The sequence below is a fragment of the Tetrao urogallus genome (assembly GCF_951394365.1).
Source record: "Tetrao urogallus genome assembly, chromosome: 1".
Lineage (NCBI taxonomy): Eukaryota > Metazoa > Chordata > Aves > Galliformes > Phasianidae > Tetrao > Tetrao urogallus.
In genome coordinates, this window is record NC_136813.1 from 88,273,946 (window position 1) to 88,300,638 (window position 26,693).

Here is a 26,693-nt window from a genome sequence, read left to right on the forward strand (position 1 = left end):
TACTGCTAGCAAAATGTATAAAATACTGAATGGCGTTTTATCTTAGCACTAAGCACCTGCAACTTCAGTCAGGGTCCATAAAAATGCTCAGAAAGGCAGACAGAAACAAAATGTCAGGTTTATCTCATGAGGACTGGTAAATAGTTCTTTGTCACATTTGCTATTTATCCCTGGCAAACAAAACGGAGCTGAAATATCAATTATGTAGGTGCAGTCTGTGATTTGCATTCACTGATTATTTTTTATTTTCTCCTGTGGGAAGTTAAGATCAAAGTGTGAGGACAGTGGACAGACTGAAGTTAGTAGCACACAGTTAGAACCCAACATCTTCATAAATAACTTCTTTTTTAAGTGCAGAATCATCTTTTATACTGCCCAACTCAACCTGTAACAAAATAACTAGAACAGCATTAACTGAGTCTTAATATATTTCCACTAGAGGAAAAGAAACACTTCAAGAAGGAGCTTCCACGAGATATTTACAGAAACCACCTCTATAGATCTGATCTCCAGTAACTCTGAAAGAAAACCATTTAGAGTAAGCAGCTATAAAGTTACTGACCCGTGAGTCCTTATAGTTCTTCTTTCTGCTTTTGTTTTTACCTTTGATACCATTTGTCTGAAACAGAAATAAATAAAATTATGTAAAGCAATAATAATAAAATGATGATGCATTTCCAAAATCAGTCCATAAATTTAAAAGTCTCGTATTAAAATTCTGATTCTGGTTTGAGCAGGAAGGCTTCCAAGGTTAAGCATGCATGCCATCTTGTCCCTCCCTCCTATGTTCTCATCTGAACAACACAAAAAGGAACACAGCTTTGCAAAACCTTATTGTTTTGTTCCTTTTCATCATTTTGCTCCTTGAACACTGAACACAATACAGACAGAACAGTGTACTTAGTAGTTTGGATGCTTACTCACTACTTGTATCTGAAATTGCATATTTAGGCAGCTGTGAACCTGTGGCGACACAGATTTTTGTAGGGGACAAAAACAAACAGAGCTGCCAGAAGTTTCTGTCACTTCAAATTCCTATTAGGATAAGCAAGAACTAAAATGCCTCTTCAGTTTTTAATAAGACTTCATTACATATATACATAGCTTTACTAATCATAAATTAATTACAGTATTAGAAATCATTTTAGGACATAAATAGGAATATGAAGTAGAATATAATGTAGCAGGTTTTATTTAATTCTTGAATTTCTAATTCATCCAATGAAAGAGCAAGGGATTTCACATCTCATCATTTATATTAATTAATAACTCACAAAGTTTATTCTGTATCAAAAGCAAATCTTGGTTTTGTAGAGATAAATTTATCTGCAGGCTAGAATAGTTCTAATTGAAAGTGCTTCAAATACGTAATTGACTGAAGTGACATATTCCTGCCAGTTAGGATTGCAACTAACATACTAACCAAAATTGATTCAGAATGATACACAGTTTAAGGGTTTAATCTGAAAAGCATCAGTAGAAGCTGTTCACTACAAGTGCTAAGTATATCTCACTTCAAATTTACTACACTTACTAGCAGAATGATCTTCTAATTCCATCCTTACAATTTAATGACATTTGAAAGCAAAGCTGGGTTACACTACCCTCTCATGTGTTGCTTTGGATGTTAAAATACACAGCACAGCTAGCACCTGAAATTCTTCATGTTCTAATTAAGCACTCTCAAGGAAAAATGATGCCTCTTGTCAGTCATGGTAAATACGTAGACAGACAAGTCAGTAAGACTCTCTGCCTGTAAACTGGGCACACCTTCTTTTTCCTCCCAATTCCTCTACAGTTCTTCTAGAGAGATCTTTTCAACCTAACACCAAACTGCTGTGAACACCACTCCCATACACCGTATCTGCCCCATCCAAAAGGGGCAGTGTAGCACATTACTGTAGACTCGCTCGCTATCACTGCAACTCCCTCATCTCCATCCTTGAAATGTACACACTCTAAGAGCTCTCCTGTTGGTTTAATCAAAGAGAAAATCCCATACAAATACTTACTCACAGAAGAAAAAGAGTATGCAGTGCATTACTAAAGGACAGAAGCTGTTTTAAAAAGCTTCAAAGCGTAAGTCTCTAATCAGGTCTCGAGGACGATGTTAACAAACAAAAAAGTGAAGAAATGCAAGAGTCTCATTCATTTTTGCACATTTTTCTCAACACCAAACACATATTTGTTTCTGAGCTTAGATCAGAACCCATACTTAGGTTAACATACCAATATATCTTCATTTCCCTGCTTCTTTAATATGATGGTAGGGTTGTCTGTAAAAGGATAATAAAATCACACTCATAAACTGGAATATTACTATTTAGTGTAATTCACAACTGTGAGCTATGCGATCACAGTAATAATTATTATACTCCATCAAACACCACTGAAGATTTGTTACAGAATCTTTATGCTTAAAATTAAATACTAATTCTGTACGGACTGCCTATACCCATAGACTTGTGTGCTGGCACATGATACAACCAGCAGAATGTAGCTTACAACAAAATGCCTTGGTTCTTTAAGACTATATAGTATTTTAAGCACTGAACACACAAGTTCATGTATACAAGGTTAGAAATTAAAGACGATTCAGCTTTTACAGAGTATATCAACTGAGGTGTAAAAAGCAGACAAGATTCAATGCTTGTAAGAATGGAGACCTTTGCATACTTACCTGCTTTATTAAAGAATTCATCTAAAGCTTGATGAAGAGATGGAAAATTTTCTCTGTTGTCTTCTAATAGCCATATAAAACAACGAACTTTTTCTAGAGGTGGTTTTAAAAAATAGTCGAGAATTTCTTTGCTTTCAGAACTATTTGACACATAGTCAAATTTACTACCATACTTCTCATTCCAGAGTGCAGTTAAAATAGAAAAGTCAAGTTGTTTTAAAAACTGTCCATACTGAAGGATAAAGTTCACTGTAGCTGTAAACCCTAAAAGAGCAGAAAAAAGCCATTGTTTCATTTCAGCCTCAGAGTTTGTTTTGTTTCTAAGTGGGATATTCTTGAAAGAGGAGCAGTTTGTTCCTAAAATTAAATATATGGTAGATGAAATGGATTATGTAAAACCTTTTTAATCTTGCAAATGAAAGCTAACACAACAAATTAACTTCATATTAATTATACTCTCTGTCAACAATGAGTGCAATACAACTGAACAAATTCTTTGAAGGACATGGACACACTAGAATACTGAATCTTTACTGAAGTTTTTGGCATCTTAAGTCCATTCTGCAAGTAAACAGAAGCTTTTATCTTCATCCAAGTATAAATTCAACAGCAAACTACACAGCAAGGCAATACCAAAGAATATGAAAATAAATTCCTTCCAAGTTAAGCAATCAGATAAAGTCAAATGACCAAAAAAAAAAAAAAAAAAAATCACCATGATACACTTTCCAGATTAAATATATAAATATTCTCATTTAAGCCTATTCAGGAATTTTAGGATGTAAGAAAAAAATATCTATCTATATTGTTTCTTTCTCTCAAAGCCTCGCATCATTAAAATGCTTTACTTCTTCTGAAAAGTTCATCTCTGCAGAGATAAGAGGCTGCTGCTCTCACCAACGGCCATATCTACTTCTCCAGAAATCCTGCCAATGATCAAGTAACAGAACAAGAAGAAAGTTTTACTTCCACCCTTCAAAGTTAAGAAAGCCAAACTGGGAAACAGGGAGGTTATTTTTCCAACTGTAGACTGAACAATAATGACCAGGTAAATTCTTGTGCTACTACATAAACACACAGCTTACCCAAATCATTAAGGTGTTTCATCCACCTCTGTAATTTGGGATCCACTTCCTCCAGCTCACTCAGGACACGGATAAAACCCCTTGTTTTCACTCTGTTTTCTTCCTGAACCAAGTAACTGATGAGCTGTTCCACCACAACATGTGACTTGCTGCTAGTTTTGCAATATGACGCGTAAGCCTCTTCACTGATTACAAACCAGGAAAGTAATTCCTTTAACAGTTTGGAGGCATCACGAACAGCTTTTTTTATCTGCTCAGCATTTTGAATGATACGCTGCAGGACTTGATCACCAGCATAACCTGCATAATCTACAACGGGATTTAAAAACAAACAACAAAAAGGTTTCATGTTTTTGTTTTTTTTTTTTTTTTTTTTTTTTTTTAAACACAGTTGAAAACATCAATTCTAAAGTACAGATAATTTGGACTAAGTGGCTTTTAAGTATTAGCTTTTTTACCACACTCAAAATAACAAAATATTTAACTTTTTATATAAGCTTACTTTATCATTATAAATGTGACAGTACCTGGTTCTAAATTCAGGAAATGGAACAAAGTAATCCTTAGCACCTCAACTAGATTGCAGAGAGAAAAATATTTTTCACTTGCCAATAACAGGAAGTTCAAGCAATTGCCTGCACAAATTTATCTGCGCAGGCAGCACGCCAGCCCTGGCACAGGGACAGAACTCCCCCAAGCACCAGTTCCCAGAGCAAAAGCCCATTTCTGAACATCCAAGCATACATTCAACAGTAAACCTTTGCCCTGAGCCTGCCTCTTGTTCTCTGTAGAACAACAGTGGAGACATGATGTGCTCGTATCAAACTACACCTTCATTAGCCTTCAATACCACACATCTACTGAATGTCACTTTGAGAGCTTAATTGATAGCACCCAGCTTTAAAAGATGTAGGCCTGAAAAGATTTTTACAAAAAAAAAAAAAAAACAAAAAAAAAACACCTTTAAAAACCAAGGCACTACATATTACATTTAGAATAATTGATCATTCTAAGAAGGATATAATTTCAAGCATACTAAGCACATTTCTTCATATTCAATTTAAATTTACTGTCTTTCATAGAATCACTGAATTCTTTGAGCTGGAAGAGATCCTTAAAGTCTGTCTGATTCACTCCCCCTGCAATGAGCAGGGACACCTACAGCTCCATCAGGTGCTCAGAGCCCCATCCAGCCTGACCTTGAGTGTCTCCAGGGATGGGGCATCCATTGCCTCTCCTCCACTGCCTCAGCACTCATATTGTAAAAATCACCTTCCTTATATCCAATCTAAATCTCTCCTCTTTTCATTTGAAAACATTTCTCCTTCTTCTATCACAACAGACCCTGCTAAAAAGCCTGCCTCTTCCTTTCTTACAGCCTTCCTTTAGATACTGAAAAGCCACACTCAGTTCTCCCCATAGCCCTCTCCTCTCCAAGCTGAACACACCCAGCTCTCTCAGCCTGTCCTCATAGGAGAGGTGTTCCATCCCCTGGATCACTTTTGCAGCCCTCCTCTGAATGCACTCCAACAGCTCCATGTCCCTCCCGTGCTGAGAACTCCCCATCCGGACACAGTTCTCCAGCTGAGGTCTCACCAGTGCAGAGCAGAAGGGCAGGATCAGCAGGATCACCTCCCTCACCCTGCTGGCCACGCTTCTTTGGATACAGCTCAGGATGTGGTTGGCTTTCTGGGCAGTGAGGGCACATTGCTGGCTCACGTCCAGCTTGCCATTCACCAACACTCCCAAGCAGTTTTCATCAGGGCTGTGCCCTATCCTTACATCCTCCATTTTACTGATAAGCGGGGGCTGCCATGACCCATGGGCAAGACTTTGCACTTGGATTTGTTGAACCTCATGAGATTCTCCTGGGCCCACTGCTTGAGTCTGCCTAGGTCTCTCTAGATGGCATCCTGTTCCTCAGGCACATCCACTGCACCACACAGCTTGGTGTCATCCACAAACTTGCTGAGGATGCACTCAATCCCACTATCAGCGACACTGATGAAGATATTTAAGAGCATCAGTCCCATTACTGACTCCAGAGGGACACCACTTTTCACTGATCTCCACCCAGGCATTGAGCCACGAACCACCACTCTGGGTACAGTCTCCTAAACAGCTCCTTATCCATTGCACAGTCCATCCGTTGAACCCACATCTCTCCTATCTGGAGAGCAGGATATTATGGGTGACCTTGTCAAAGGCCTTACTAAAGTCCACATAGATGATGTCACTAATTTTTCCTTTGTCCACTGCCGCAGTTATGCCATCATAAAAAAACCACAAGTCTGGTCATGCAGGATCTGCCCTTGGTGAAGCCATGCTAGTTATCCCATGTCACCTTTCTCTCTCTCTCTCTCAGGTGCCTTAGCTTAGCTCCCAGGAGGATCTGCTCCTTGGTATTCCCCAGAACTGAGGTGATGTTGACAAGGTCGATAGCCCCCCTGGGCCATAGTTTCTATCCTTGTTAAAGACAGGTGTGATATCTCATTCTTTTTTCCAGTCACCAGGGAGTTCTACCTTTAGTACAAGTACTGCGTTCTTAGAAGTTTTAAAGATCACTGAGGTCAAACCATAAACACCCAACTGAATGCTATACAGTAGATCCAAGGATTAAAAATAAAGATATGCCATAAGAAAGTAGGTATCTAAGCTTTAAAAAACAAAAGAAAACCCACAAGTGATCTGAACATAATTTTAGAAAACCAGAGGAAACAAAAATAGTAATCTACGCTGCTAATGGAAGGGCCACTCTCAAGCAAAATGGTTAAAGAAGAAAAAAAACTAACAAGACAGCAAGTGAGAGGTTTATATGGAGAAAGTGCCAGGATATGAGCCAGCAGCACCTCTGTGACATGCCACTTAACAGGCAGCAGGGCTCTGGAGAACTCTGAATCTGGTTGAGTAGGGGACTAAAATGTATCCTCTGAGAACCTGATGAGATTCCACAAGTTCTTACAGCCTTTACTGCTGCAGAAACAAGAATAAAAATTCCTTAAGAGGACCTTAAATGACCATACAACAACTTACAGTTACTTAGAAATTAAAACCAAAACTGAAATAGAAGTAATCTTAAGTGGAAATTCAAGTCCCTAAGGGAAGATTATGCAGGCCTTCAAGGGTGGTGCTGGGAGAAATATGCTCAATATTAATAATCTGTTCTTCCGCTATCATTTGATTTAGGACACCCAGAACATTACCTATGGTACCTTCTGCTTTCTTAACACAGCAATCTGTACTTCTACATACCACTGCGATTACGGTACTGAGGCTGTTCATTTTGCATCTGATTTTCTTCTATTTTCTGTTTAGAAGAATTCAGTGCATCTTCCCGTGCACGTTTTCTTCGTATTTTTTTTTCTTCTTTCCTTTTTAACTTCCTGAAACTGGTAAAAACAATTAAACAGTGAATCTAGTGTTACTTGAGATAAAGGTGCCTAACTCCTTTGGTGAGTAAATTTTTTCCATGTCTTACAACAGTTATACACTTCCATTCTACTGCAAAATATGATTTGGAAGAGTATAAATATAGTCAAGCTACCTTTTGTTTAAGTTAGTAAATTTGTAAATTCATGAAGAGGAAATATTTTTTATAAATTTACAAGTTCAGCAAAGGATTAGGATGGGTACTAAGAAAGGGAAAAAAATTAAAGAACTCTTCATCACATTCTGTTAGCTTCATCTACCATGTTACATTTTTGTAAAACACTAAAACAGAATGCTTGGGACATTGGGATGCACTGTACCACTGTGGTCTCCTACAGACTGATGCAGAGATTCTTGAGGACAAAAATCTGATTGTGTGAGAGATCACAAACATTCATGAGTCAGATATGCAATCCTCAAAATTCCTGAAGAAATTTTTACTCTTGTTAATAACATCTGAATTAGGAATAAGTACCTGAAATAATCTTTTTTTTTTTTTCCTTAATTTTTACTCAATATTTTGCACCAAACATGAACTTTTGGATTTCCTTGTCAGCTTTATCCCTTGGGCTTGTTAATTATAATTCTACTTGAACAAAAAGCATAAAAACAGTTACTTTAAAGGCATATGCATCCACCTTATTAAATAGCTTTATTATATGCAGTTTTCATTTAGACTTTCTAAGCAACCAGATAAAGTTTGCCAGACAGATTTCTCTCCCACACAGTTAAATTCTTGCTGAGTTCTTCCCTTTAGCAACAAAAGAATAGAACACCTGCAACCTCAGACTGAAAATGAAGGTGGTATTCTAATCCAGCTGCACTCAACTTGAAACACTGTTTTTAATCAGAACAGGCAGTCCGCTATGAGGAGTAACAAACACCCACTCTTTCAGCATTCCAGTTGTTGAGCATCTTACAAATGAAGGACAAAGACGGAGAGCCTACAAATCACACTCTTCCCAAACAACGTGTTATTTCACCACCCACAGATTTCACAATGAGATGAGGTTTGAGCGAGACAGACTTGAAGATGATTACAGCCATTTACGCTCAAAAGCTATTGGCTGAAATAGCTGGGAAGTCAGTGGTGCAACGGGCAACGTATCCCTCAGTACAGACCTGTGGCAAATCAGTTTTGTATTAACTCATATCTTATACGTTTGAAAAGAGTCTCCTGTGACCAAAATACAAATATTCTTTTTAAAATCTAAGACCACTGGAGAGTTACCAATAATTTCTTCAGCCATACCAATCAATTCTCTCCTGTGATCTCACTGTAAAACGAACGCAGAGAGCTACAGGTTTATAAGTTAATTTAAATAATTTTATGATTGGATTGTTTGGTACTTTTACTCACCCTTTTAGATGATTTAATTTTCTATTAAAACAAAATCAGTTCATTCAAATACATGTTTTCAGAGGCAAAGGACAAGAACAGCTTTCCAAAGTATTTGTGGTGTTCTAGCAATTCTTTAAAAGGCATGAAGCTCAGTCCTAGAGAAAACTTTTCCTCAAATTGATTCAACCTACTCTTAAACGTTAGAGAGCTTACCTTGAACATTTCTGTTTGATGATGGCTCTTGGTGGTTCCTTGGGTTTAGTGATCTTTTGTTCAAACTACAAAAAAAATGACATCATATTAATTAAATCTGGGTTACAATGCAGCACTGATTTTTCCTGAAACCCAACAAAATTTGATGCTTTGAAAGCAATAAAAAAAATAATACTACCACAGTGACTATGCACACTTGAAAGCTACTTACGCTTCATGAAGGTCTACATATCTTCATCAAACATTACAACTCAGCACACACCAATAGAATCATTGAATCACCAAGGTTGGAAAAGACCTAAAAGATCATCCAGTCCAACCGTTCACCTATTCCCAATAGCTCCCACTAAACAATGTCAGCACAGTAAATATTTTAAAGGTTTTCATATTTTATATAAACTTTTACTTACTTCACGTTTCACCAAACCAGAAGAACTGAAAATAACTATTTTTGAAATAAGGCCTGTACAGTCAGGAGTGAAACATAATTCTTGAAGAAAATCCTGCAGGAGAAAAAGATAAAACATAAAAACATGCAAATTCATGCAAATTCTACATTCTCATACAGATTAGAGCTTCTTTATTTGAGGTGAGTGAGGTAATTAAAGCTAGCATAGGTTTAGACTCCTACTGGATGAAGCAAGCAAATCACTCTCTCTCAGCTGTCTAGAAAGGAATCCCAACCAAAAGGGCTCTAGACCTGTGGTAAATACCTGCTATTCACAAAGCAAAGGCCCACCTCCAGCTTCACTTTCAGGAGTCAACTTTAAGGCCATTACTTTATGTACTCATACCCTCCCAGAATTTCCTTTTATTTCAGATTGATTGCCAATATAATCTTCCGTAAAATTACTTCAGATATAATAGATGTCAAATTGCTTCTTCAACAACAAGACCTTAGAAGGAATAAATTTTCTCATGGAAGGACATAAATAACACCAGAAAAACAGGCTAACCACATCCAGGCCTCTCTTCTGTAAATGAAAGCAAGCTTTGCATATTAGGCCATTCAGCAAGAGAATCCTCTTTCCTCTCTTCCTGTCATATGAGTAAAATATGTAGCTGTAGCACCTCACTTATCACAAACAAAAAGAATGTTGTAATACTGACTGGACAAAGAAGAAATAAAATGCTTCTAGTCTAACACAGCTCTTACCTTGTCATTCTTATCACTGTAGTTTGCAGTTTTCAACTTTTTCCAACAGCTGGTATGAAACTCCACTCTACACTGCTGACAGCAAGTAATACGTATAAAACCCTAGCAGTGGAAAATAGTACAAGTTTAGCATCTTTAAAAACACAGAACAGTGCACAACTTCACTGAAGACACGATAAAACGTTGTGTTCATAGCTCTCTAATATGGAAAAGGACTGAAAGCAGGAAGATAGAAAGTTTTATTTCCCAAATTTTCTTGAACTAAGATGTACCTTAAAGTCTGGATCTGTAAAAAATATTTGGATTTTGGAGTTGCCACGGCAATGCTGATAGCGACAAACTGCATCTGGTTCTGGAGGGAACTTGCATTCCTCAATGCAATTCTTTAAGAACAACTGAAAAACACAAAGCAATAGAAGAGAAATTGCACAGAAACCAACAGAAGATCAATTGTTTTCTTCTAAGGAACTTTGCAGTGAAACAGACATCTCTTTTTGAACAGCAGGCAACTAATAGCAAAAGAACAACTCTCTCATAGTGAAAGCCATGCAAAATCGTTCTTGTACACCAAAATATTGAAGTTCATTTGAACTGCTATCAACTGAGTATACTTCCCTGCATGCAGGTTTATACAAGCTTAACAATTCCAATAGCATGTCAATACTTATATATTCAATTAGCAAAAACGATAACCCAGACAACCCCAATATAACACGATGAAAATTGACTGCTTGCTCCTGCCATTTCATACCACCTCTGGGATCTGGGTTATAACATTAAGTACATTCCCAGGAACAGCTCAGACCTGGCTCTGCAATGGAGCTAATGAGGTCTCCCTCAGCAGTGTGTGAGGTACATTACAGTGGCTTTGTGCAAAGTATGTACAAGTTCCATGGCTTTGGAACTGGCCTGAAATTAATAACACACTATTAGAAATAAATAAATGCCCAATCACAGCCTCCAGATATTTGTATGACACTCTCCAAGAGTCTCTATAATAATCATCATCAGCAATAATCATAGAAGGAATTTTAAAGCTTTTCAATGCAACACAGTAGTTTTTAATCCTATAACCACAGAGTTTTTTACTCAAACAAGGAATTTTACCATACAGCCCCCAATACAATCAGTTACCAAGAACTACAGAAAGTCTCATTTTTGGAATACATATCACACAATTTTGCTAATTCTAACTTCTAATTTGTTTTCTCTAGCTTTACTCTCATACAACCTTTATATCTACCCAAAACAAAGTTTAATAATATGCAACCCGTGAATAACTTGAAGCAGATCAGAACTACATTATTACATAATAAATATCCAAGCACAGACTCTTAAACAGAGTTTATGATTTACATAGCATGCTTTCTAAGAGCCACCATAAACAGAGCTCTTCTCTACGAACACCAGCCTTTGAGTTGACAAGTGCTCAAGAAAAGAAGTGCAGCACTGGCTTCTCCATGTTGAATCTCTCCCTGCTTCTGTTCACCGCTTTCTTTGGCCTTGACAATGTGAGGTGAGGAACAAAGTAAAGATGACACTCTAGAAGTCACACTACAAAGCTCTGTGAAATACATCCTTTTTGCTTTTTTTCTGGAAAGACCATTTGAGAGAACAGCACTGTTATTTTTGTTTTTAAACATACCTGTAAATTCTCTGTTCGTGTTTCTTCAATCACCTGAGATGTCGTGGGCCAAGTTAATACTCCAGGTACAATCTTACGATTAATCATGGTTTGTGATTTCATAAACTGATTGAGCGCATCTGAAAATCTGAAATTTAAAACAGGTAAAATGTTCAGATTACCTGGTGTAGGGAACCTGCTTTGGCAGGGGGGTTGGTCTCAATGATCTCTAAGAGGTCCCTTCCAACCCCTACAATTCTGTGATCATATATCAGTGCCTCTTACATGGCTCATAATTCTTTCATAATTCATTCTATGATTGAAGAAAGCAGCAGCAATAACGATGAGAGCACATAGAATGTAAGAGCATTAAGTTATCTGGGAAAAAAGGCTATTCTGCATAAAAGAGTCATGGCCTGAGGCCTGGCTGAATAGAGAGTCCCAGAGCCCATCCATGGATATTAGGCAGACTGAGAGCCTACACTAATGTTCAAGAGACCCACGAAGATGGATGTGCTCAACAATCTGGAGAGTGAGGTCGTACAAATTTTCACTAGTGACCTTTGATCTCTACCTGCCAGAGAGGAAGCAGAGGACACTACTCTCTGTATTATAGTTTTACCTGCCTTCAGACAGTGTTACATGGTTGGTACTCTGACTGTGGTAGCCTCTTGGGCAGTTGTATTAATGTGTGCACATGTGCACCTCTTCAAAACAAATGCAGCCTCCCTGCCAACCAAAACTGCAGCAGGAAGGAGCAGTCAGTCACATCCACAAGACTTGTCACAGTCACCTCCTGTGCCTTGCAGAGAACTTGGATACACTGCAGCAGCAGGAAGGAAGAATCCTCTCCCAGAGTCCAGCACATCCTGACCAGGTTCATGCAGATATTCCACAAGAGGGTTGAATGTTTGACGTTAAACTTACTTATTTGGTAAGTTTGGCATTGTCTTGTGTTTACATAGCAATGACTGGGGCTTTGTCTGGCAGGAAGTGTGTGCAGTGGCATCCAACGTCAATCTGCCATAGGCAATTCATGAGATCTTGATTTAGTGGAGCAATATACCGAAATTGGGGAGGAATAATTGCATGCACCAGTACAGGCTGGGGGATGACCTGCTGGAGGGGAGCTCTGCGGAAAGGGACCTGGGTGTCCTGGTGGATGACAGGTTGGCCATGAGCCAGCAGTGTGCCCTTGTAGCCAAAAAGGCCAATGGCTTACTGGGGTGCACTAAAAAGAGCGTGTCCAGCAGGTCAAAGGAGGTGATCCTCCCCCTCTACTCTGCCCTGGTGAGGCCTCATCTGGAGTACTGCGTCCAGTTCTGGGCTCCCCAGTACAAAAAAGACAAGGATCTCTTGGAAAGAGTCCAGCGGAGGGCCACGAAGATGGTGATGGGCCTGGAGCATCTCTCCTATGAGGAAAGGCTGAGTGAACTGGGTCTGTTCAGCCTTGGGAAGAGAAGACTGAGAGGGGACCTGATCCAGGTCTATAAATATCTAAGGTGTGGGGGGCAGAATGGCGAGGCCAGACTCTTTTCAGTGGTGAGTGGAGACAGCACAAGGGGAAACGGCTGGAAACTGCAGCATAGGAAGTTCCACACAAATGTGCGCAAGAACTTCTTTACAGTGAGGTGACGGAGCACTGGAACAGGCTGCCCAGGGAGATGGTGGAGTCTCCTTCTCTGGAGATGTTCAAGACCTGCCTGGATGCCTACCTGTGTGACCTGCTGTAGGGAACCTGCTTTGGCAGGGGGGTTGGACTCGATGATCTCTGGAGGTCCCTTCCAACCCCTACAATTCTGTGATTCTGTGAAATCATGACACAAGTGAAGACAGTAACCGCAATATGCAGTTGAATCATAGTACAATCACGGTTCCCATTACTAGTCTCTCTGTGCTCACTGTCACAATGCCAGGCATTTCCAGTTTCCAGGAAGGAATATGTAGGCTGATGCCAGTTCAAGCCTGCTGCTCTCTTCAAAGCCGGTTAATTGTCCAGTTTTCACACGCTGGATCAGGTTGAACCATGTATACACTCTTCCCTCTACCTAGCTCAGGAATCTCTTTGCTATTTATCTCAGGGAACTTAATGACTCACTGATACAGCTGTCTTGGCTAAAACCAAGGTTACTCTTCATCCTCCCTGATCACGCAATACGTTCAGCTTTCTCTCCAATGCCTGCATCCCAAGCTCATCATTTTCTTTGCCTAAGAGCTCATCTCCACTGTGGAGGCGTGCTGGTCAGTCTCATCCCCACTGCCTGGAGACTGCTGGATTCAACTCCTTCTATTACATTTTATTTTCTATTACATGGTAACATCAACAAAACTGAAGTTGTAACAAATCACCCTGATGTTTGAATTTGTTGACTAACAAAGACTAATTACAAAAAACCCAAAACAAACATTAACAACTCACACATGCATTTCCCAAATGAAAAGAGCTTTTGTATCCAATACTGAAGTTTTATTTTACACTAACCGGTTTTGTCTGAGGTATACTTTTCCAATTCCATAGTATGCCAGACAATCAAATCTTTCTTCCTGGTAATGTACAATTATTCTTTTAAACTGGTCTTCTGCCTTCATCAATGCCTTGGAAATAAATTTAAGACAAACATGAGATATTTAGACAGCAACTTTCTGTTTTTTCCTCTTATTTTTCCTGCAGTATGCCCTATTGTTTGATTTGTCCTAAGGGCAAAAAAAGAAATTAAGCAACTTTAGGTTCATGCATAAAGGACTTTAAAAACAAGGGATCTAAAAAGTAACAAGCTTATTGAGCTCCAAATGACCAGTTAGTTTTCAACTCACTGCAAGACACTGAATATTTGTAAACAGTACTGTAGGTAAGGGAACTACTTTCTGTTTTGATGCTTTTGGTTCCTGAAAACACCGTCTCCATCTTTTTTTTTTTTTTTTTTTTTTTTTTTTTTAAATAAAGAATACTACATAACTACATTACAACAAAGATGAAGAAAAATAACTGACCACTTAACTGATACTTAAGAATCTCACTTGAAACTTTAAAAAGAAATTTTCTTATTTGGTAGTTTAATTTGTCCACAACTATTGAAGACCCAATCCTACAAAACATGACTTTACAACCCGTGATAAAAGCTTTCCTTCCCAACTCATCTTATGTCTGTTAAGAGCTAAGACAAAAATGGGTGACCAACCATCTGAACTAGAACTTCAAATAAAAAGCAAGATAGTGGCTTAATGTCATACCTCGGGCTGTCCTATTCCAAGAAGAGAAGTGGCATGTCCATAGATGATTACAACATAATTAATAAGACGAAGATTCAATTGCTGCAAATAAAATCAAATTATAGAAATAGCACAAAAACACTTGGCTAGTAAAGAGTACATTACTGACCACTGTGAATTGAAGATCTACAGCAGGCGTAGAAAACTATCATAGCTTTCAAGCACATTAATGTTGCATTTGACATAAAGAGTGAAGGCTAACTACACCTTTATCTCAGCCATTTGGCAGCCTTAATTATTTCAAAATGATACATCCTGAAGTGTCTGCTTTTAGAAATACTACAGCCTAGTATGTTGACTACACGTAGCACAACTTACCTTGGCTAGATGTCATGTTTAGAATTGTTTCTTTTTATTTGAAAAACAAAAACAGAGGAAAAAAACCCACAAACACCTTATCTCAGACTTCTTTTCTACCTAATAAACTAGGTCACAATTCCAGATGGATTGGTGCATTATTTGCCTGGTAATGGAGTTAGTACAGTCTTGCTCTTGGCACTATGATACAGCCAGCTTGAAGTACACATGCAGAGAGATGGTCACATAAAACCTACCACTACATATCAGGTTTTTTTTTTTTTTATTGCTTGTTTGATGCTGTCTTTTAAGAAATCCAGGATGACAAATGGCTGAGGGGCAGAACAGCTAGACACACGCACTCAGAAATTCTAATACTTGCATCAAGGAATCACCTGACAAGAACAATATAAATGCTTTTCACTCTATAACACAGTCAGTAGAGGTTAAGCTATCAGGGCAATCATTGCATATTCAACATTTTGACAGATACTTTTAAAATTTCATCTAGAAATGCACACATACACTGAGCATTACAAAGATACATCATATGATCCCATAATTACCCTGTTCTCTATTTCTCTCACTTTTAAGCTCCTTGACACACATACTGCAATGTATAACATGTAGTCAGTGTGATGGGCAACAATTCAATAATAATGATTTATTTTGGTGGAGGGAAAGAATGACAGATGACAAATTCACATACGACAAAGTATTGAAAGCATAAAGTTCAATTACCTGAATATATAAATTAATTCCTTTCAATTTACCTTTAATTGTGAAGGATCAATAATATTCAACAATTGTGAGAACATCTGTTCAGCACTGTGACACCTCTGGTCCATCAAGGCTGTATAACCATCATGAATGAGGGATTTAACCACTTCAAGCAACATAGCTGAATCCACCTATAATGTTTAAGAAAGCAGCTACTCAAAATGAAAACAGCATCTTTTCTCCCCTCTTCTTCTTTAGAAACATCAAATTCAAGTAAAGCATTATCTTATTACTTTGTATAGCAAAATGCAGATATGCTTTCCCCCCACTTGTACATTCCTTGTGCACAAATGTATTTCCAAAGAGCTGAGAATTACTTTTCCCACTTTGCTGTTTCTCCATTTAGGTTACAAGTTAATGCTTGAAGGCTTCACATTGCATTAGGTTATCAAAATTTCATTACAGCTCCCTACTTAAGTCTGGGGAAGCTGCCACCAGTAAGACTTTAAATTAATACAAACAATTGAAGAATTAGAAACTTCTGTTCCCTTCATCTACCTAAACACAAAACATAATGCTAGCTTCGGAAAGCAGATTATTGTGCTAACATACAAATACTTCTGATCATTTAAGAAGCTTCTCTAGCACAAGCAAAACCAAACAAGAAAAAGTGATCTGGTTAACGATTACAATAACTTTGTAATTCCTGTATTCCTGTGAACTGAATTAACATTTTGGCATGCTAAAACTAATGGATGTCCAGAATGTACTTTATGGATCATCCATGATACTTGATCATGTTTTGTTTTCATCGTGATACCGAGCTACAAAGGACAAACACAAGGGCTGCTCTGAAAGCAGTGTCTTCTATTATGTTGGCTCACAACATCAGAGACGAATGTTGGTGGTAAGAGCAGCAGAGGGTGAACTTTCCCATCAATATTCCATTAAATTTTGTTGCCATGTGATAGATGGCAGCAAAGGGGTGCTCTGACAAGATGGCATCTGACATGGAAACGTGTATAAAACAAAGGGGTGCTACTGAACAACTGCATGTAGAAAAAAAAATGGCACCCACTGACATTCATTGATGCTTGCTGAACACTGGAGACCAAAAAGTGGATGTGAGCACAGTGAGGCACTGGGTGGTGTTCCAGCAGTGGCAAGAGAAACAGTGGGTCACCTGCACTGGGACAGATTTTTTATAAGCGCAGCATGGAGGCTCCTGTTCATCAGTGGCAAAAACAAATAGTTAGTGGCAGTGAGTGTGTTGACATAGTATTTTTGTAGCTGAGAATTTGCTCTATCAAGCAGTATTATTGTGCTCTTTGTTGTAGTTTTCATGGAAATAAATGAAGCATTACGTTTGAAGCAACCTATATACAAAAACATCTCCACAACAGTTTTTGCCTCCTCTTCACAGAATCACAGCATGGCCAGGGTTGGAAGGGATCCTCAAGGATCATGAATCTCCAACCCCCAAATTTGAATAAAATAACACTGCTGTCATGTGCAAGCACGAACACCAGAGAACACCTCCATTCATATTCCATTCAAACTAAGCTTAATTTTTCTGTAGCAGATTTCTGATTAAGTTCTTTCAGTTGAATGAAAAAAGTTTGATCTAAAGATGAACTAATTGTCCAAATAAACTATGCACTGTAAGTACAGAGTATTTGGTGGTTATCAGATAGATGGATGCATAAACCCCCAATGATCTCAGCATTAAAAACATGCATTTGAAACATAACTAGTAAGGTTAAGTATTTAGGCATTAAGTAATTCTGAGAGAAGTTATGAAGCCACAGAGACTTCTCCTGATGCCAAATAAAAAATCTTGTTGCATTTTCTTCAGGGTCACACACACAGAAGTTTTCTTTTTCCTAACTAGACAATATTTTGCACAGAGTATTTCAGCATGGACCATGACTAAGACAGCTGCCTTTTTGCCAAATTAAGGCTAGATAGTGGTGGAAAGGGGAAAGGAGAAGTAAAAAGGGCTACCAGCAATGAAACAGCATAAATCAGTGCTATCATGTGATCCTTGTTCCCTGATAAAAATCAGGCTAAATGTGAAATGCTAGGTTTTTGAGTGAACTAGGATTCTGGACATTACTAAAAGGAAACAAATCATTTACAGTTAAGGTCATATGCTAAGTAATTCCCCAAGTTACCTGGTGCACAGTACAGAAGAGTTTATCTTGGATGCTTTTAGAGTCTATCTTCAAATCAAGGTGATCCCTACAAACAACAGGACAAGGGTATTATGAATTTGTAGATTTGTAGATGTACTTTACATGTACCTAAACTCTCGAGAAACAGAAGTGCCTGTACTTTTATCACCAACATCACACACTAGCCTATATGACAGAGGTTATCACAGCACACTCTGCCACAACAGCAATAAGAAGTACTGGAATTTTACAAAGGATTACAATACTATTCAACCTTATGGCCTGGGATTCACTAGGGCTTCAGGGAAGTAGAGGCTTTCTCCATGATTTTAGTCATTTTATTTGATCTTCTCTACCTTACTGAATTGTTTTCATGAAGGCACTATCCGGGTGACTTTCCAACATCAAAGGTTAAAGAACACTTTAGGCCTCTTCCCCTTTTTCTGAGTACAAGATCCTTTATTTAATTACAACATCTACTTAATATCAATTACACATGGCAGTTTGGCAGAGCGCAGGCAAGGAAAACAGAGAAGAGAAGAAAGGAGTTCTTTCCAGCTATTTGTTTTCTCCTGCTGGAGCACAAAGTCAACGCACAACTGATCAACAGAGAAAGCATAATTCAGAGGCAGAGTACTGCTTGAAACTCTAAATCAAATCCCCAGTGCTAACATTGCAACTCAGTCCTCAATGTTACTATATTGTCCAATATACATTTAGCTCTGTCCCACATTCAAAGGCATCACTCACCTCCTGGGAAAAATGCTTTAGAGTGTCAAAGGATCCTCAATTATTTTTGAAGCCAAGCAACTTGCTAAAAGTAGAGATTTGAGTGTAACTGACCACACACCTCCCTTGTTAGGAAATACTGTATTTTCCCAAGTCTGAAACTTTACTGTGAGAGAAGCAATTTTGTAGATGGTTCTATTACTTTAAAGAGAACTTGTTCCCATAGTGACTTCTAAAGTTCAAGGCTTATTTCCCCACTAAACTGAAAGAAGAAACAACTCAGAGGCAACCAAGTTAAATGGAATAAAGGACCTCTGCCACGTGAAGGTTTCAACTGCTCCAGCTGTGTGGTATTCAAAAAGAGTAACAGAGGGGGAAAAAAAAGAATTATACAAACAAAAGAACACAAAAGAATATAAAAATGCAGATTATAAGATGATAGGTTTCATGGTAACACTTTAATTTGGACTACAGGTAATCCAGTTCAGGTCCTTGGTTTCCTAAAGGTTTGCCCCCTCTTCAAGTTAAGAAATCCACACTTCAACAAACAACACTTAATGGAAGCTCAACTTTTCTATGTCAGTGTAAACAATTTCTTTTGCTGTATCCCCTATGCGAATACAAAATGAAAATATCAGCTCAAGAAGCTTATAACCAAGAACGTAGTTAGAGCACAATTAGTCGCATCCCACATTTTTCACACTCTTAAATTTTAAAACGTATAGAAGCACGTGTTTTGTACATAAAATCTATAGTGCTGTTCACATCAATTGATTTAATATTGGCTCCAAACCATTTAACATACTGATTAACATTCAAGGAAGGTATCCATGTTCTAAAGATTAAGGCAGCAATGTACTTCATGCCAAGATGCAAGTTCTGTGAAAGTACTAAAGAACTTCTTTAAGTACAACTTCTTTTCTACCAGCAAACAAACTGACTTACAATGCTCTCTTCATGGTCAAATCTCTTATTTTGACTAAGTGCAGGAAGAATGAAAAAGGTTTCAAAGATGATTTGGCACACAGAACAAATAGTACAAAGAGACCTTGAAAACAAGATATTGCCTGAGTTATGCTGTGACAAAAGTTTGAATGTAACAGTAAGAACAAGATTGCTATTATCTTCTGCTGCAAAGGAAACACATTGTATTGGTAAGCTATGTCACATGTTTTGCTTATGGGAAACTTTAAAAAAAAAAAAAGTAGCAGAGATTAAGTTTACGCCTTCCTTTTCTGAAGTTCAACTGAGATTTATAAAATATTTAGTTTTCTAATAAGAATTCAATTTCTTCATGAAGTTGGAATATTGGGAACTTCAATCTGCTGTCTTAACCTGAATTATATTCTAAAGAGGATATAAACAATATAAATACACAATAGTGTATATTAGGTTTTAATTAAGAATTGTTTTATCAGTTTTCAACTATACTTTATTCAGTTGTCTTCTTTTCATACCAATCCTTTATTACAAAGGTAAGTTGAACTACCAGCTTTAATGACTTTGTCTGACATTCTACTGGACACAGATTTTCAGTATGCAGGCACCACATAGCATTTCTAGAAGTGGAAAAAAACAGCACCCATTGACACTCACTGACACTTGCTGAACGTTGATGGAGACCAAACAGTGGATGTGAGCACAGTAGGGCAGCATGTGGTGCATTTCAGCAGTGGCAACGGCAGCACGAAGGACTAGCCACATTCTGGATGGGCCACACATAGCTGCCACACCACAAAATGAAAAGCATCTCAGTCAGCTCATCTGTGCAAATTGGCAGATTACAACCAGGGAACTGTCTAAGGAAGTGAAAGTCAACTGCACTGCACTGGGAACAATGGTGGTGACACGGGAATATCACAGTGTGCACCAGGTGAGACCCATGAATGCTCACATGGGAACGGGAAGAACACTGCATGCACATTTTTCAGGATCTACTGAACCTATGAGGCTGAAGGTAACAATTTCCTGAATTTTACTGAAAATTACTGGTGATGAGATGTGGTGTCACCAGTATGAGCTGGAGCCAGAACGACAGTCCACTGAGTGGTGACGTGAATTCCGCACTGAAGAAAAAGTTCAAGATGCAGCCCTCAACAGGTAAAGTGATGTGCCATGTCTTTTGGGATAGGAAAGAGGTGATCTTTCTGGATTTCCTGGAACCCACAGAAACCATCAACTCTGACCACTACACTGCAATGACAACTAGGCTGAAGACTTCAATTTCCAGAGTCAGGCCAGAGAAGAAAATAACCTTTCTCTTGCAATACAATAATGCTAGGGACCCCATACCTGTTTGAAGACAGTGGAGCATGTGGCCAGTAGGCCTGTCCTACTACACCTACAACATTGGTGCCTTCTGACTTTCATCTGCTTCAGACAATAAAGATAGGCAACATTTTCCCTAGCAATAACCCTGTCAGAGCAGCTGTGAAGCACTGAGTCACTTTCAGTGGTGAAGATTTTTACGAGCACAGAATGCAGGCTCTCACTCATCACTGATGAGAATGAGTAGCTAATGATAGTGACTTTGCTGAAAATGAGTTCTGTAGCTGAGAATTTTCTCTATTAAATAGTGTTATCATGTTCTTTGTATCCGTTGCAATTTCCATGGAAACAAATAGGAGGTATTTCTTTTGGAGCAACCTACATATTCACTATAATTTATTTCTACACTAGACTTAAGAGGTAAAATTTGTTCTTATCCAAGAAAAAGAAAATTAAAAAGCAAAGAACAAGCAGCAAGTTCAAGCTTCTGTAGCGCTTTGATTGCTTCGTGACTCAATGATAAAAAATAAATAATTTTAGTTCTACTAAATAACTTTAAAAATTCTTACTGTTTCTTCTCAGGTTCACCAGGTTTGTTCTTCGACCTTCCTTTGTATTGGTCACTTTGTCCTGCAATGGGAAAAAAGAAGTATTTCAAACACAATGACCATCATACAAAAAAATAAAAGATAAATCTAAAACTCGTATTTTGCTTTATAAATAACAGATCTAAAATATTACAATATTCAGAGCTAGTAGAATTGAGAAGTTCTTTAAAAAGCCAGAGTGTTACAACATAACTTTCATATTATTTTCATTACATAGTAAGTATAGAATTTACTAACCCTACAGAAGGAAATGGATATTTCAAATGAACAGAATAATCTTGAGATTGTCTAATGTATGATCTGATTTCAATACTGTAACTGTACTGTAATACTGATGCAGACTGCAAGCCAAAGAAATCATGTATGTTACACAAAGCCAACACCAATATTTTGAACTACTAGATGATAACTACAACTTATAAAAGGTAATAATGGATCACTTTGGCTGCAAAGTGCCTTCATCCAAGCTTAAGTACATAAATTTTACAGAAAGCCTTCTACTTCAGTAAAACATTTCTAGAGAAGCCCAGTACAAGCCACATTAACATCAGAATTCCTAACATATGAGTCACATTGAGATAAACATCCCTGATTGTAACTTACAAATGTTTGACTATGTGAAACCGCTGGGCTACAACAAGAAGAATGAATCTATCATGGTACTGGTTAGTTTCCAGCTCTGAAACTGCATCAAGGACTATGCAAAACTCTCACTTACTCTAGAATTTCCAGTATCGGCAGTTAATTAGTTACCCTGCTCTACAAAGTAAACAAGTCGCTAGGAACAAGGAACAAGAAAAAATGTTTTAACGCTTTAATGCAATTGGTCAAAACCAGGAAGTAACTCAACTGTTTTCTATGGAATTACAAAATAACATAAGACACTTGAATGTGTATATGCATGCTTGTAACAAAGCCATGAAGTGTTTAATTTTCAACACTTTCCAGTTAGAACTTTACAAGGCTTTAAAAACTCAACAGCAACAGTGAAGAAATCCAGTTATGTGAAGAGCTCCTTTCTGATAAACAAGCAATTCACAAGCAAGGCAAAAAGTAGGATTTCTGCACCGGCAACCAACAAGCAACTGACAAGTTCAGTTACAGAACTGCAGAGCATCACACATTACATGAGTTCCAAACTATTTACATTAAGATGAAGAGGGCAGGTTTTTTTGCGAGTTGAACTTAATTCATTTTATAAGACATGCAGGAAACCCTTTCTCTATCCCACCTGTATGCTGGAAGAGAAGACTGTTCCAGCTATGCTCTTCTAGTCATCTCCCGATGACTATGGTTTCCTAGCACTGGACTGCTTCACACAGTCAACACACATTCCCAGCACCTGGATTTAAGCTATTAGAGCACTTGAACCCAAAAATAAAGTATGGCTACCAAATAAATCGAGCAATTGTTCAATTACCACAAAGTTCAAGATGAAAGAGGAGTTAATTTCATATACGAAGCTTCAATAATCACCTAGTCTTTAAAATGTTTGTGTTACTCAGAAAAGTCTTCTATGCACTTGCATTTTAAATTTATATAGCAAATATGTATTTTAAAATATTAAAATACATTGATCATAGAAAAACAGAGATCTATCCATTTGACTAATCTCATTCAGGACAGCAGAATGTTCAACACGCTTATAGGGTTGATTTTTCACTGAAAACTACTTCATTACAGAAAATCTGAATTAATCCAAACAAAATTCAGATGTCACAAAGACTGAATATGTTCAGAACTATTTAACAAACCATTTATTGAAAGTGACACAGGAGTATGAACAGGTGTCTGCTGAAACTGTTCACACACACATTCAAAACTCCGAAGTAACACTAACAGTCATTACAAATTCTAAAGACATTAAATTTGAAGTCAATTAAATGATGGAAAACAATATTTTCAGAGTCAGACCTTTCAAGCATATAATCAGTTAACCATTTGGAGATAAGTACTCTATTCCCTTCTCTTCATTAAATAAGTTTCTATTCATTAAGGAACTGATATCATCCAAAACAAAATCTTAATGAAGATAAAGCAATAAAAACCTTCCCTTGCACAAAATAATTAATCCACCTAATTACTTCATACTAAATGAATTTAACATTAAAAACCAATAAATAAAAATGATTTTAGGGAAAAATTTCCTGCACGAATGATCACTCTTACAAGAGTGATCACAACCAAGTTAAGATCATCCCTGAACTATTTTTATTATAATTGAGCATGATTTACTCACTACTTTCATTTCTGAAGACACTACTTTTAGATTTCAAAAAGTACTTTTAATTCAATAGCAAACATAATTCACTTACCCCACCAACATTTTAAAGTATCACTACAGGTAGCGCTGCTTTTCATAGAGATTCTCATTAGGGACAAACAAATACATTTAACAGAACTATACACATGCTCAAAAAAATAGTACATGCAAACAAAAACCGTAACGAAAAAGGACAGTACTGTTAAAATGAGATACAGTGGCATAAAGTTCCTCTACATGAAACCTCCTGCAAGTCACAAGCCTTTCTGCAAACAAAGAATACGAAAAAGAAGGTTGTTCTTCCCCGCCCACACTAAACATGTATCAGCTAGTCATTCAATGCATAACTCCTCCTTTCACATCAAAGCCAAATCAAATATTTCCTTCTACATCAGTACTGACATAATGAGTATCAGGGGGGAGGAGGAAGCAAGAATAGAAAGAATAAGTAGGGAATCATTCATGTTTTTTTTTTTTCCCCCCAACGACTTCAACACATTTCATAATCCTACAATCTCTTCAGCTTGGAAGAATTTGAAGTTCTCTCCCTGCATTCACTCTTTCATTATCCCTCTTTCTTCCTTAACCTCTCTAAAATGAGTTATTCTTCTTGTTCACAAAGAAATGAACCCAGGCATTTTACTTGTCAGTTGCTTCAGACTTGTTCAAAAATCCTTGTGGCCACAGTACATCTCATATTTTTCTTGTTAACACTGATACCTGGAAATAAATTCAGGGCCTTCAGCATTAATTCAAGCTCCTCAGCAAACTGACATTGTTTTTTTTTTCCTCCCTAGATAAATGGGACATCTGGAGCCTAACAGCAGATTCTCAACATTCCACAAGCCTCGAGGAGGTACGCTGTATTATCAACTGAAAGTTGATAGTACAGGCACCCTAACAAGGTTGAACTGCTAATCAGAAACCTAGTTAACAGGCATGTTTTTTTGTAAATAAGTTCCTGACCATCTATGGGATCTGGCCTATGTAGCACACAATCTTTTGCCTGGATAACTGCTCCCCATGCAACCTCAGGACCACCAAAGACCCCCCCCCACCAAAAATCCATACTAACACAGCACGTTTGAAGCATTAATCATAGAATTGCTCAGATTGGAAAAGACCTTGAAGATCACTAAGTCCAACCACGACCTAACCATCCTACCCTAACTCTAACAGCCCTCCGTTAAATCATGTCCCTGAGCACCACATCCAAATGGTTTTTAAACACATCCAGGGATGGTGACGCAACCACCTCCCTGAGGAGCCTATTCCAGTGCTTTACAACCCTTTCTGTAAAGAAGTTTTTCCTGATATCCAACCTAAACTTACCCTGGCACAACTTGAGGCCATTTCTCCTCATCCTGTCACCTTACATTTTAATTAGATTTTAATATGTACAGCAATTCCAGGAACAGGTGGGCACCTCATGGAAACTGTATGAATATTCACCTGTTACAATGTATAAAATCTGTGTGCTTTAGATCCTGGGAACGTATGCTATTCTCTCCTTTAATAATCCCACCCACATTATGTTAGAAACTTTCAAATGGGAAAAATGCAGGTAATGGACATAATCTTCTCTAGGAAAACAGGGGGTACTGTCTGTGCTTAATCAACACAGAGGATCTTCTGATTCTACTACAGCAAGATGTCCTAGCCAGCAATGTTATCTGATTAATCAAGGACAATTGGCTCCGCTTGGAGAATTGGGAATTGGAAAACTTTTCAGCTTGTTCCTACATGACCAGATCAGAATAAAAAAAAAAAAAAAGGAGGAACATTCCCCAAACGACCATCAGGGTTGCTGAATACCCACAAAATAACCCCACAGAAGCACAGACAGCCAGGAAAGTAGCCAACAGATGACAGAGTATGGATTGTTTAACCTTATGAAGGTAATAGGTTTTTCTTCTGTATTAGATATGTATTTGGGAATTCAATTCATAAATGCAGTGCTTGATTTGTGAAAACTTCCAGCAGTGCCCAATCCCCAATAAAGAAGCAGCATCTCCCCTGAGCATGTGTGGATAGGCTTATTGCACACCAGCTAATAAATCCACTTTCCTGACACTACCACTTAACAACCTTTCAACAAATTAGTCTTGGCTTTTTCTTTGAAATCTTTCTACATTTTCTATTTCATTATAAACTAATTAGTACTTCAAGATATTTGCATACATCCAAAGTCTATAAATCAGGATTATTTTTTCCTACTACTGGTTTTTGAATAATATTTTGTAATATATCTTTATTGGTTTCCTAAGATCAATTTTTGAGATGCTTCATACTTTGGCATCTGTTCAGCTAAGTATTCAAGCATGTGAGGTCTACAGAAGAGCACAACTGAGCACTTCATCAACCTGCAGACTTCTCCCTGGTCAGAACTATAGAAGGACCCACTGCAACAGAGGTCAATGGAGGGAAAACAACACAGACACGCACCTGGGTCCAATAAGACAAAAAATATTCTACATAAACCTTATAACTAACAATAATTTCTGGATGTCAGACAAGTCTCTTAGGCATTTTCAATTCAAATAGGTTTACCAGATGATAAAAGCAGACAAAGCTCAGGAGAATTCACTTTGAAGATGAGAGCTGCTCCTGCTTAAAACGAACACACTCACCATGGGAAGGTAATTCCAGGACTGTGGTATAATTGGGGTTAGGATGTCCTTCTACAGAATGTTCTTTTAATTTAAACAAACACAGGAACAATAAAACATACCAGCTTCCTCCTCTTGAAGCTCATAGAAAAACATTCTGTCAAATAGTTTGTAATATCCTCTCTCTCTAACTGCAAGATTATTTTCTTGAAGACGATATGGAGCT

At 37.8% G+C, this 26,693-nt stretch overlaps 1 protein-coding gene across 1 annotated transcript in view; it reads right to left on the reverse strand.

Annotated features, from left to right (window-relative positions):
* TTC3 (tetratricopeptide repeat domain 3) overlaps positions 1-26,693 on the reverse strand; it is a gene marked incomplete at both ends in the record, with an annotated part of 58,938 nt that overhangs the window by 16,041 nt on the left and 16,204 nt on the right. The window contains 15 exons of the mRNA XM_079548637.1: positions 563-619; positions 2,230-2,276; positions 2,681-2,944; positions 3,766-4,074; positions 7,018-7,154; positions 8,750-8,814; positions 9,160-9,252; positions 9,906-10,007; positions 10,178-10,300; positions 11,551-11,677; positions 14,012-14,124; positions 14,761-14,841; positions 15,870-16,007; positions 17,991-18,057; positions 21,557-21,617. Coding sequence (XP_079404763.1) covers positions 563-619; positions 2,230-2,276; positions 2,681-2,944; positions 3,766-4,074; positions 7,018-7,154; positions 8,750-8,814; positions 9,160-9,252; positions 9,906-10,007; positions 10,178-10,300; positions 11,551-11,677; positions 14,012-14,124; positions 14,761-14,841; positions 15,870-16,007; positions 17,991-18,057; positions 21,557-21,617 — 1,784 coding nt within the window. The remainder of the gene's footprint in view (positions 1-562; positions 620-2,229; positions 2,277-2,680; positions 2,945-3,765; positions 4,075-7,017; positions 7,155-8,749; positions 8,815-9,159; positions 9,253-9,905; positions 10,008-10,177; positions 10,301-11,550; positions 11,678-14,011; positions 14,125-14,760; positions 14,842-15,869; positions 16,008-17,990; positions 18,058-21,556; positions 21,618-26,693) is intronic.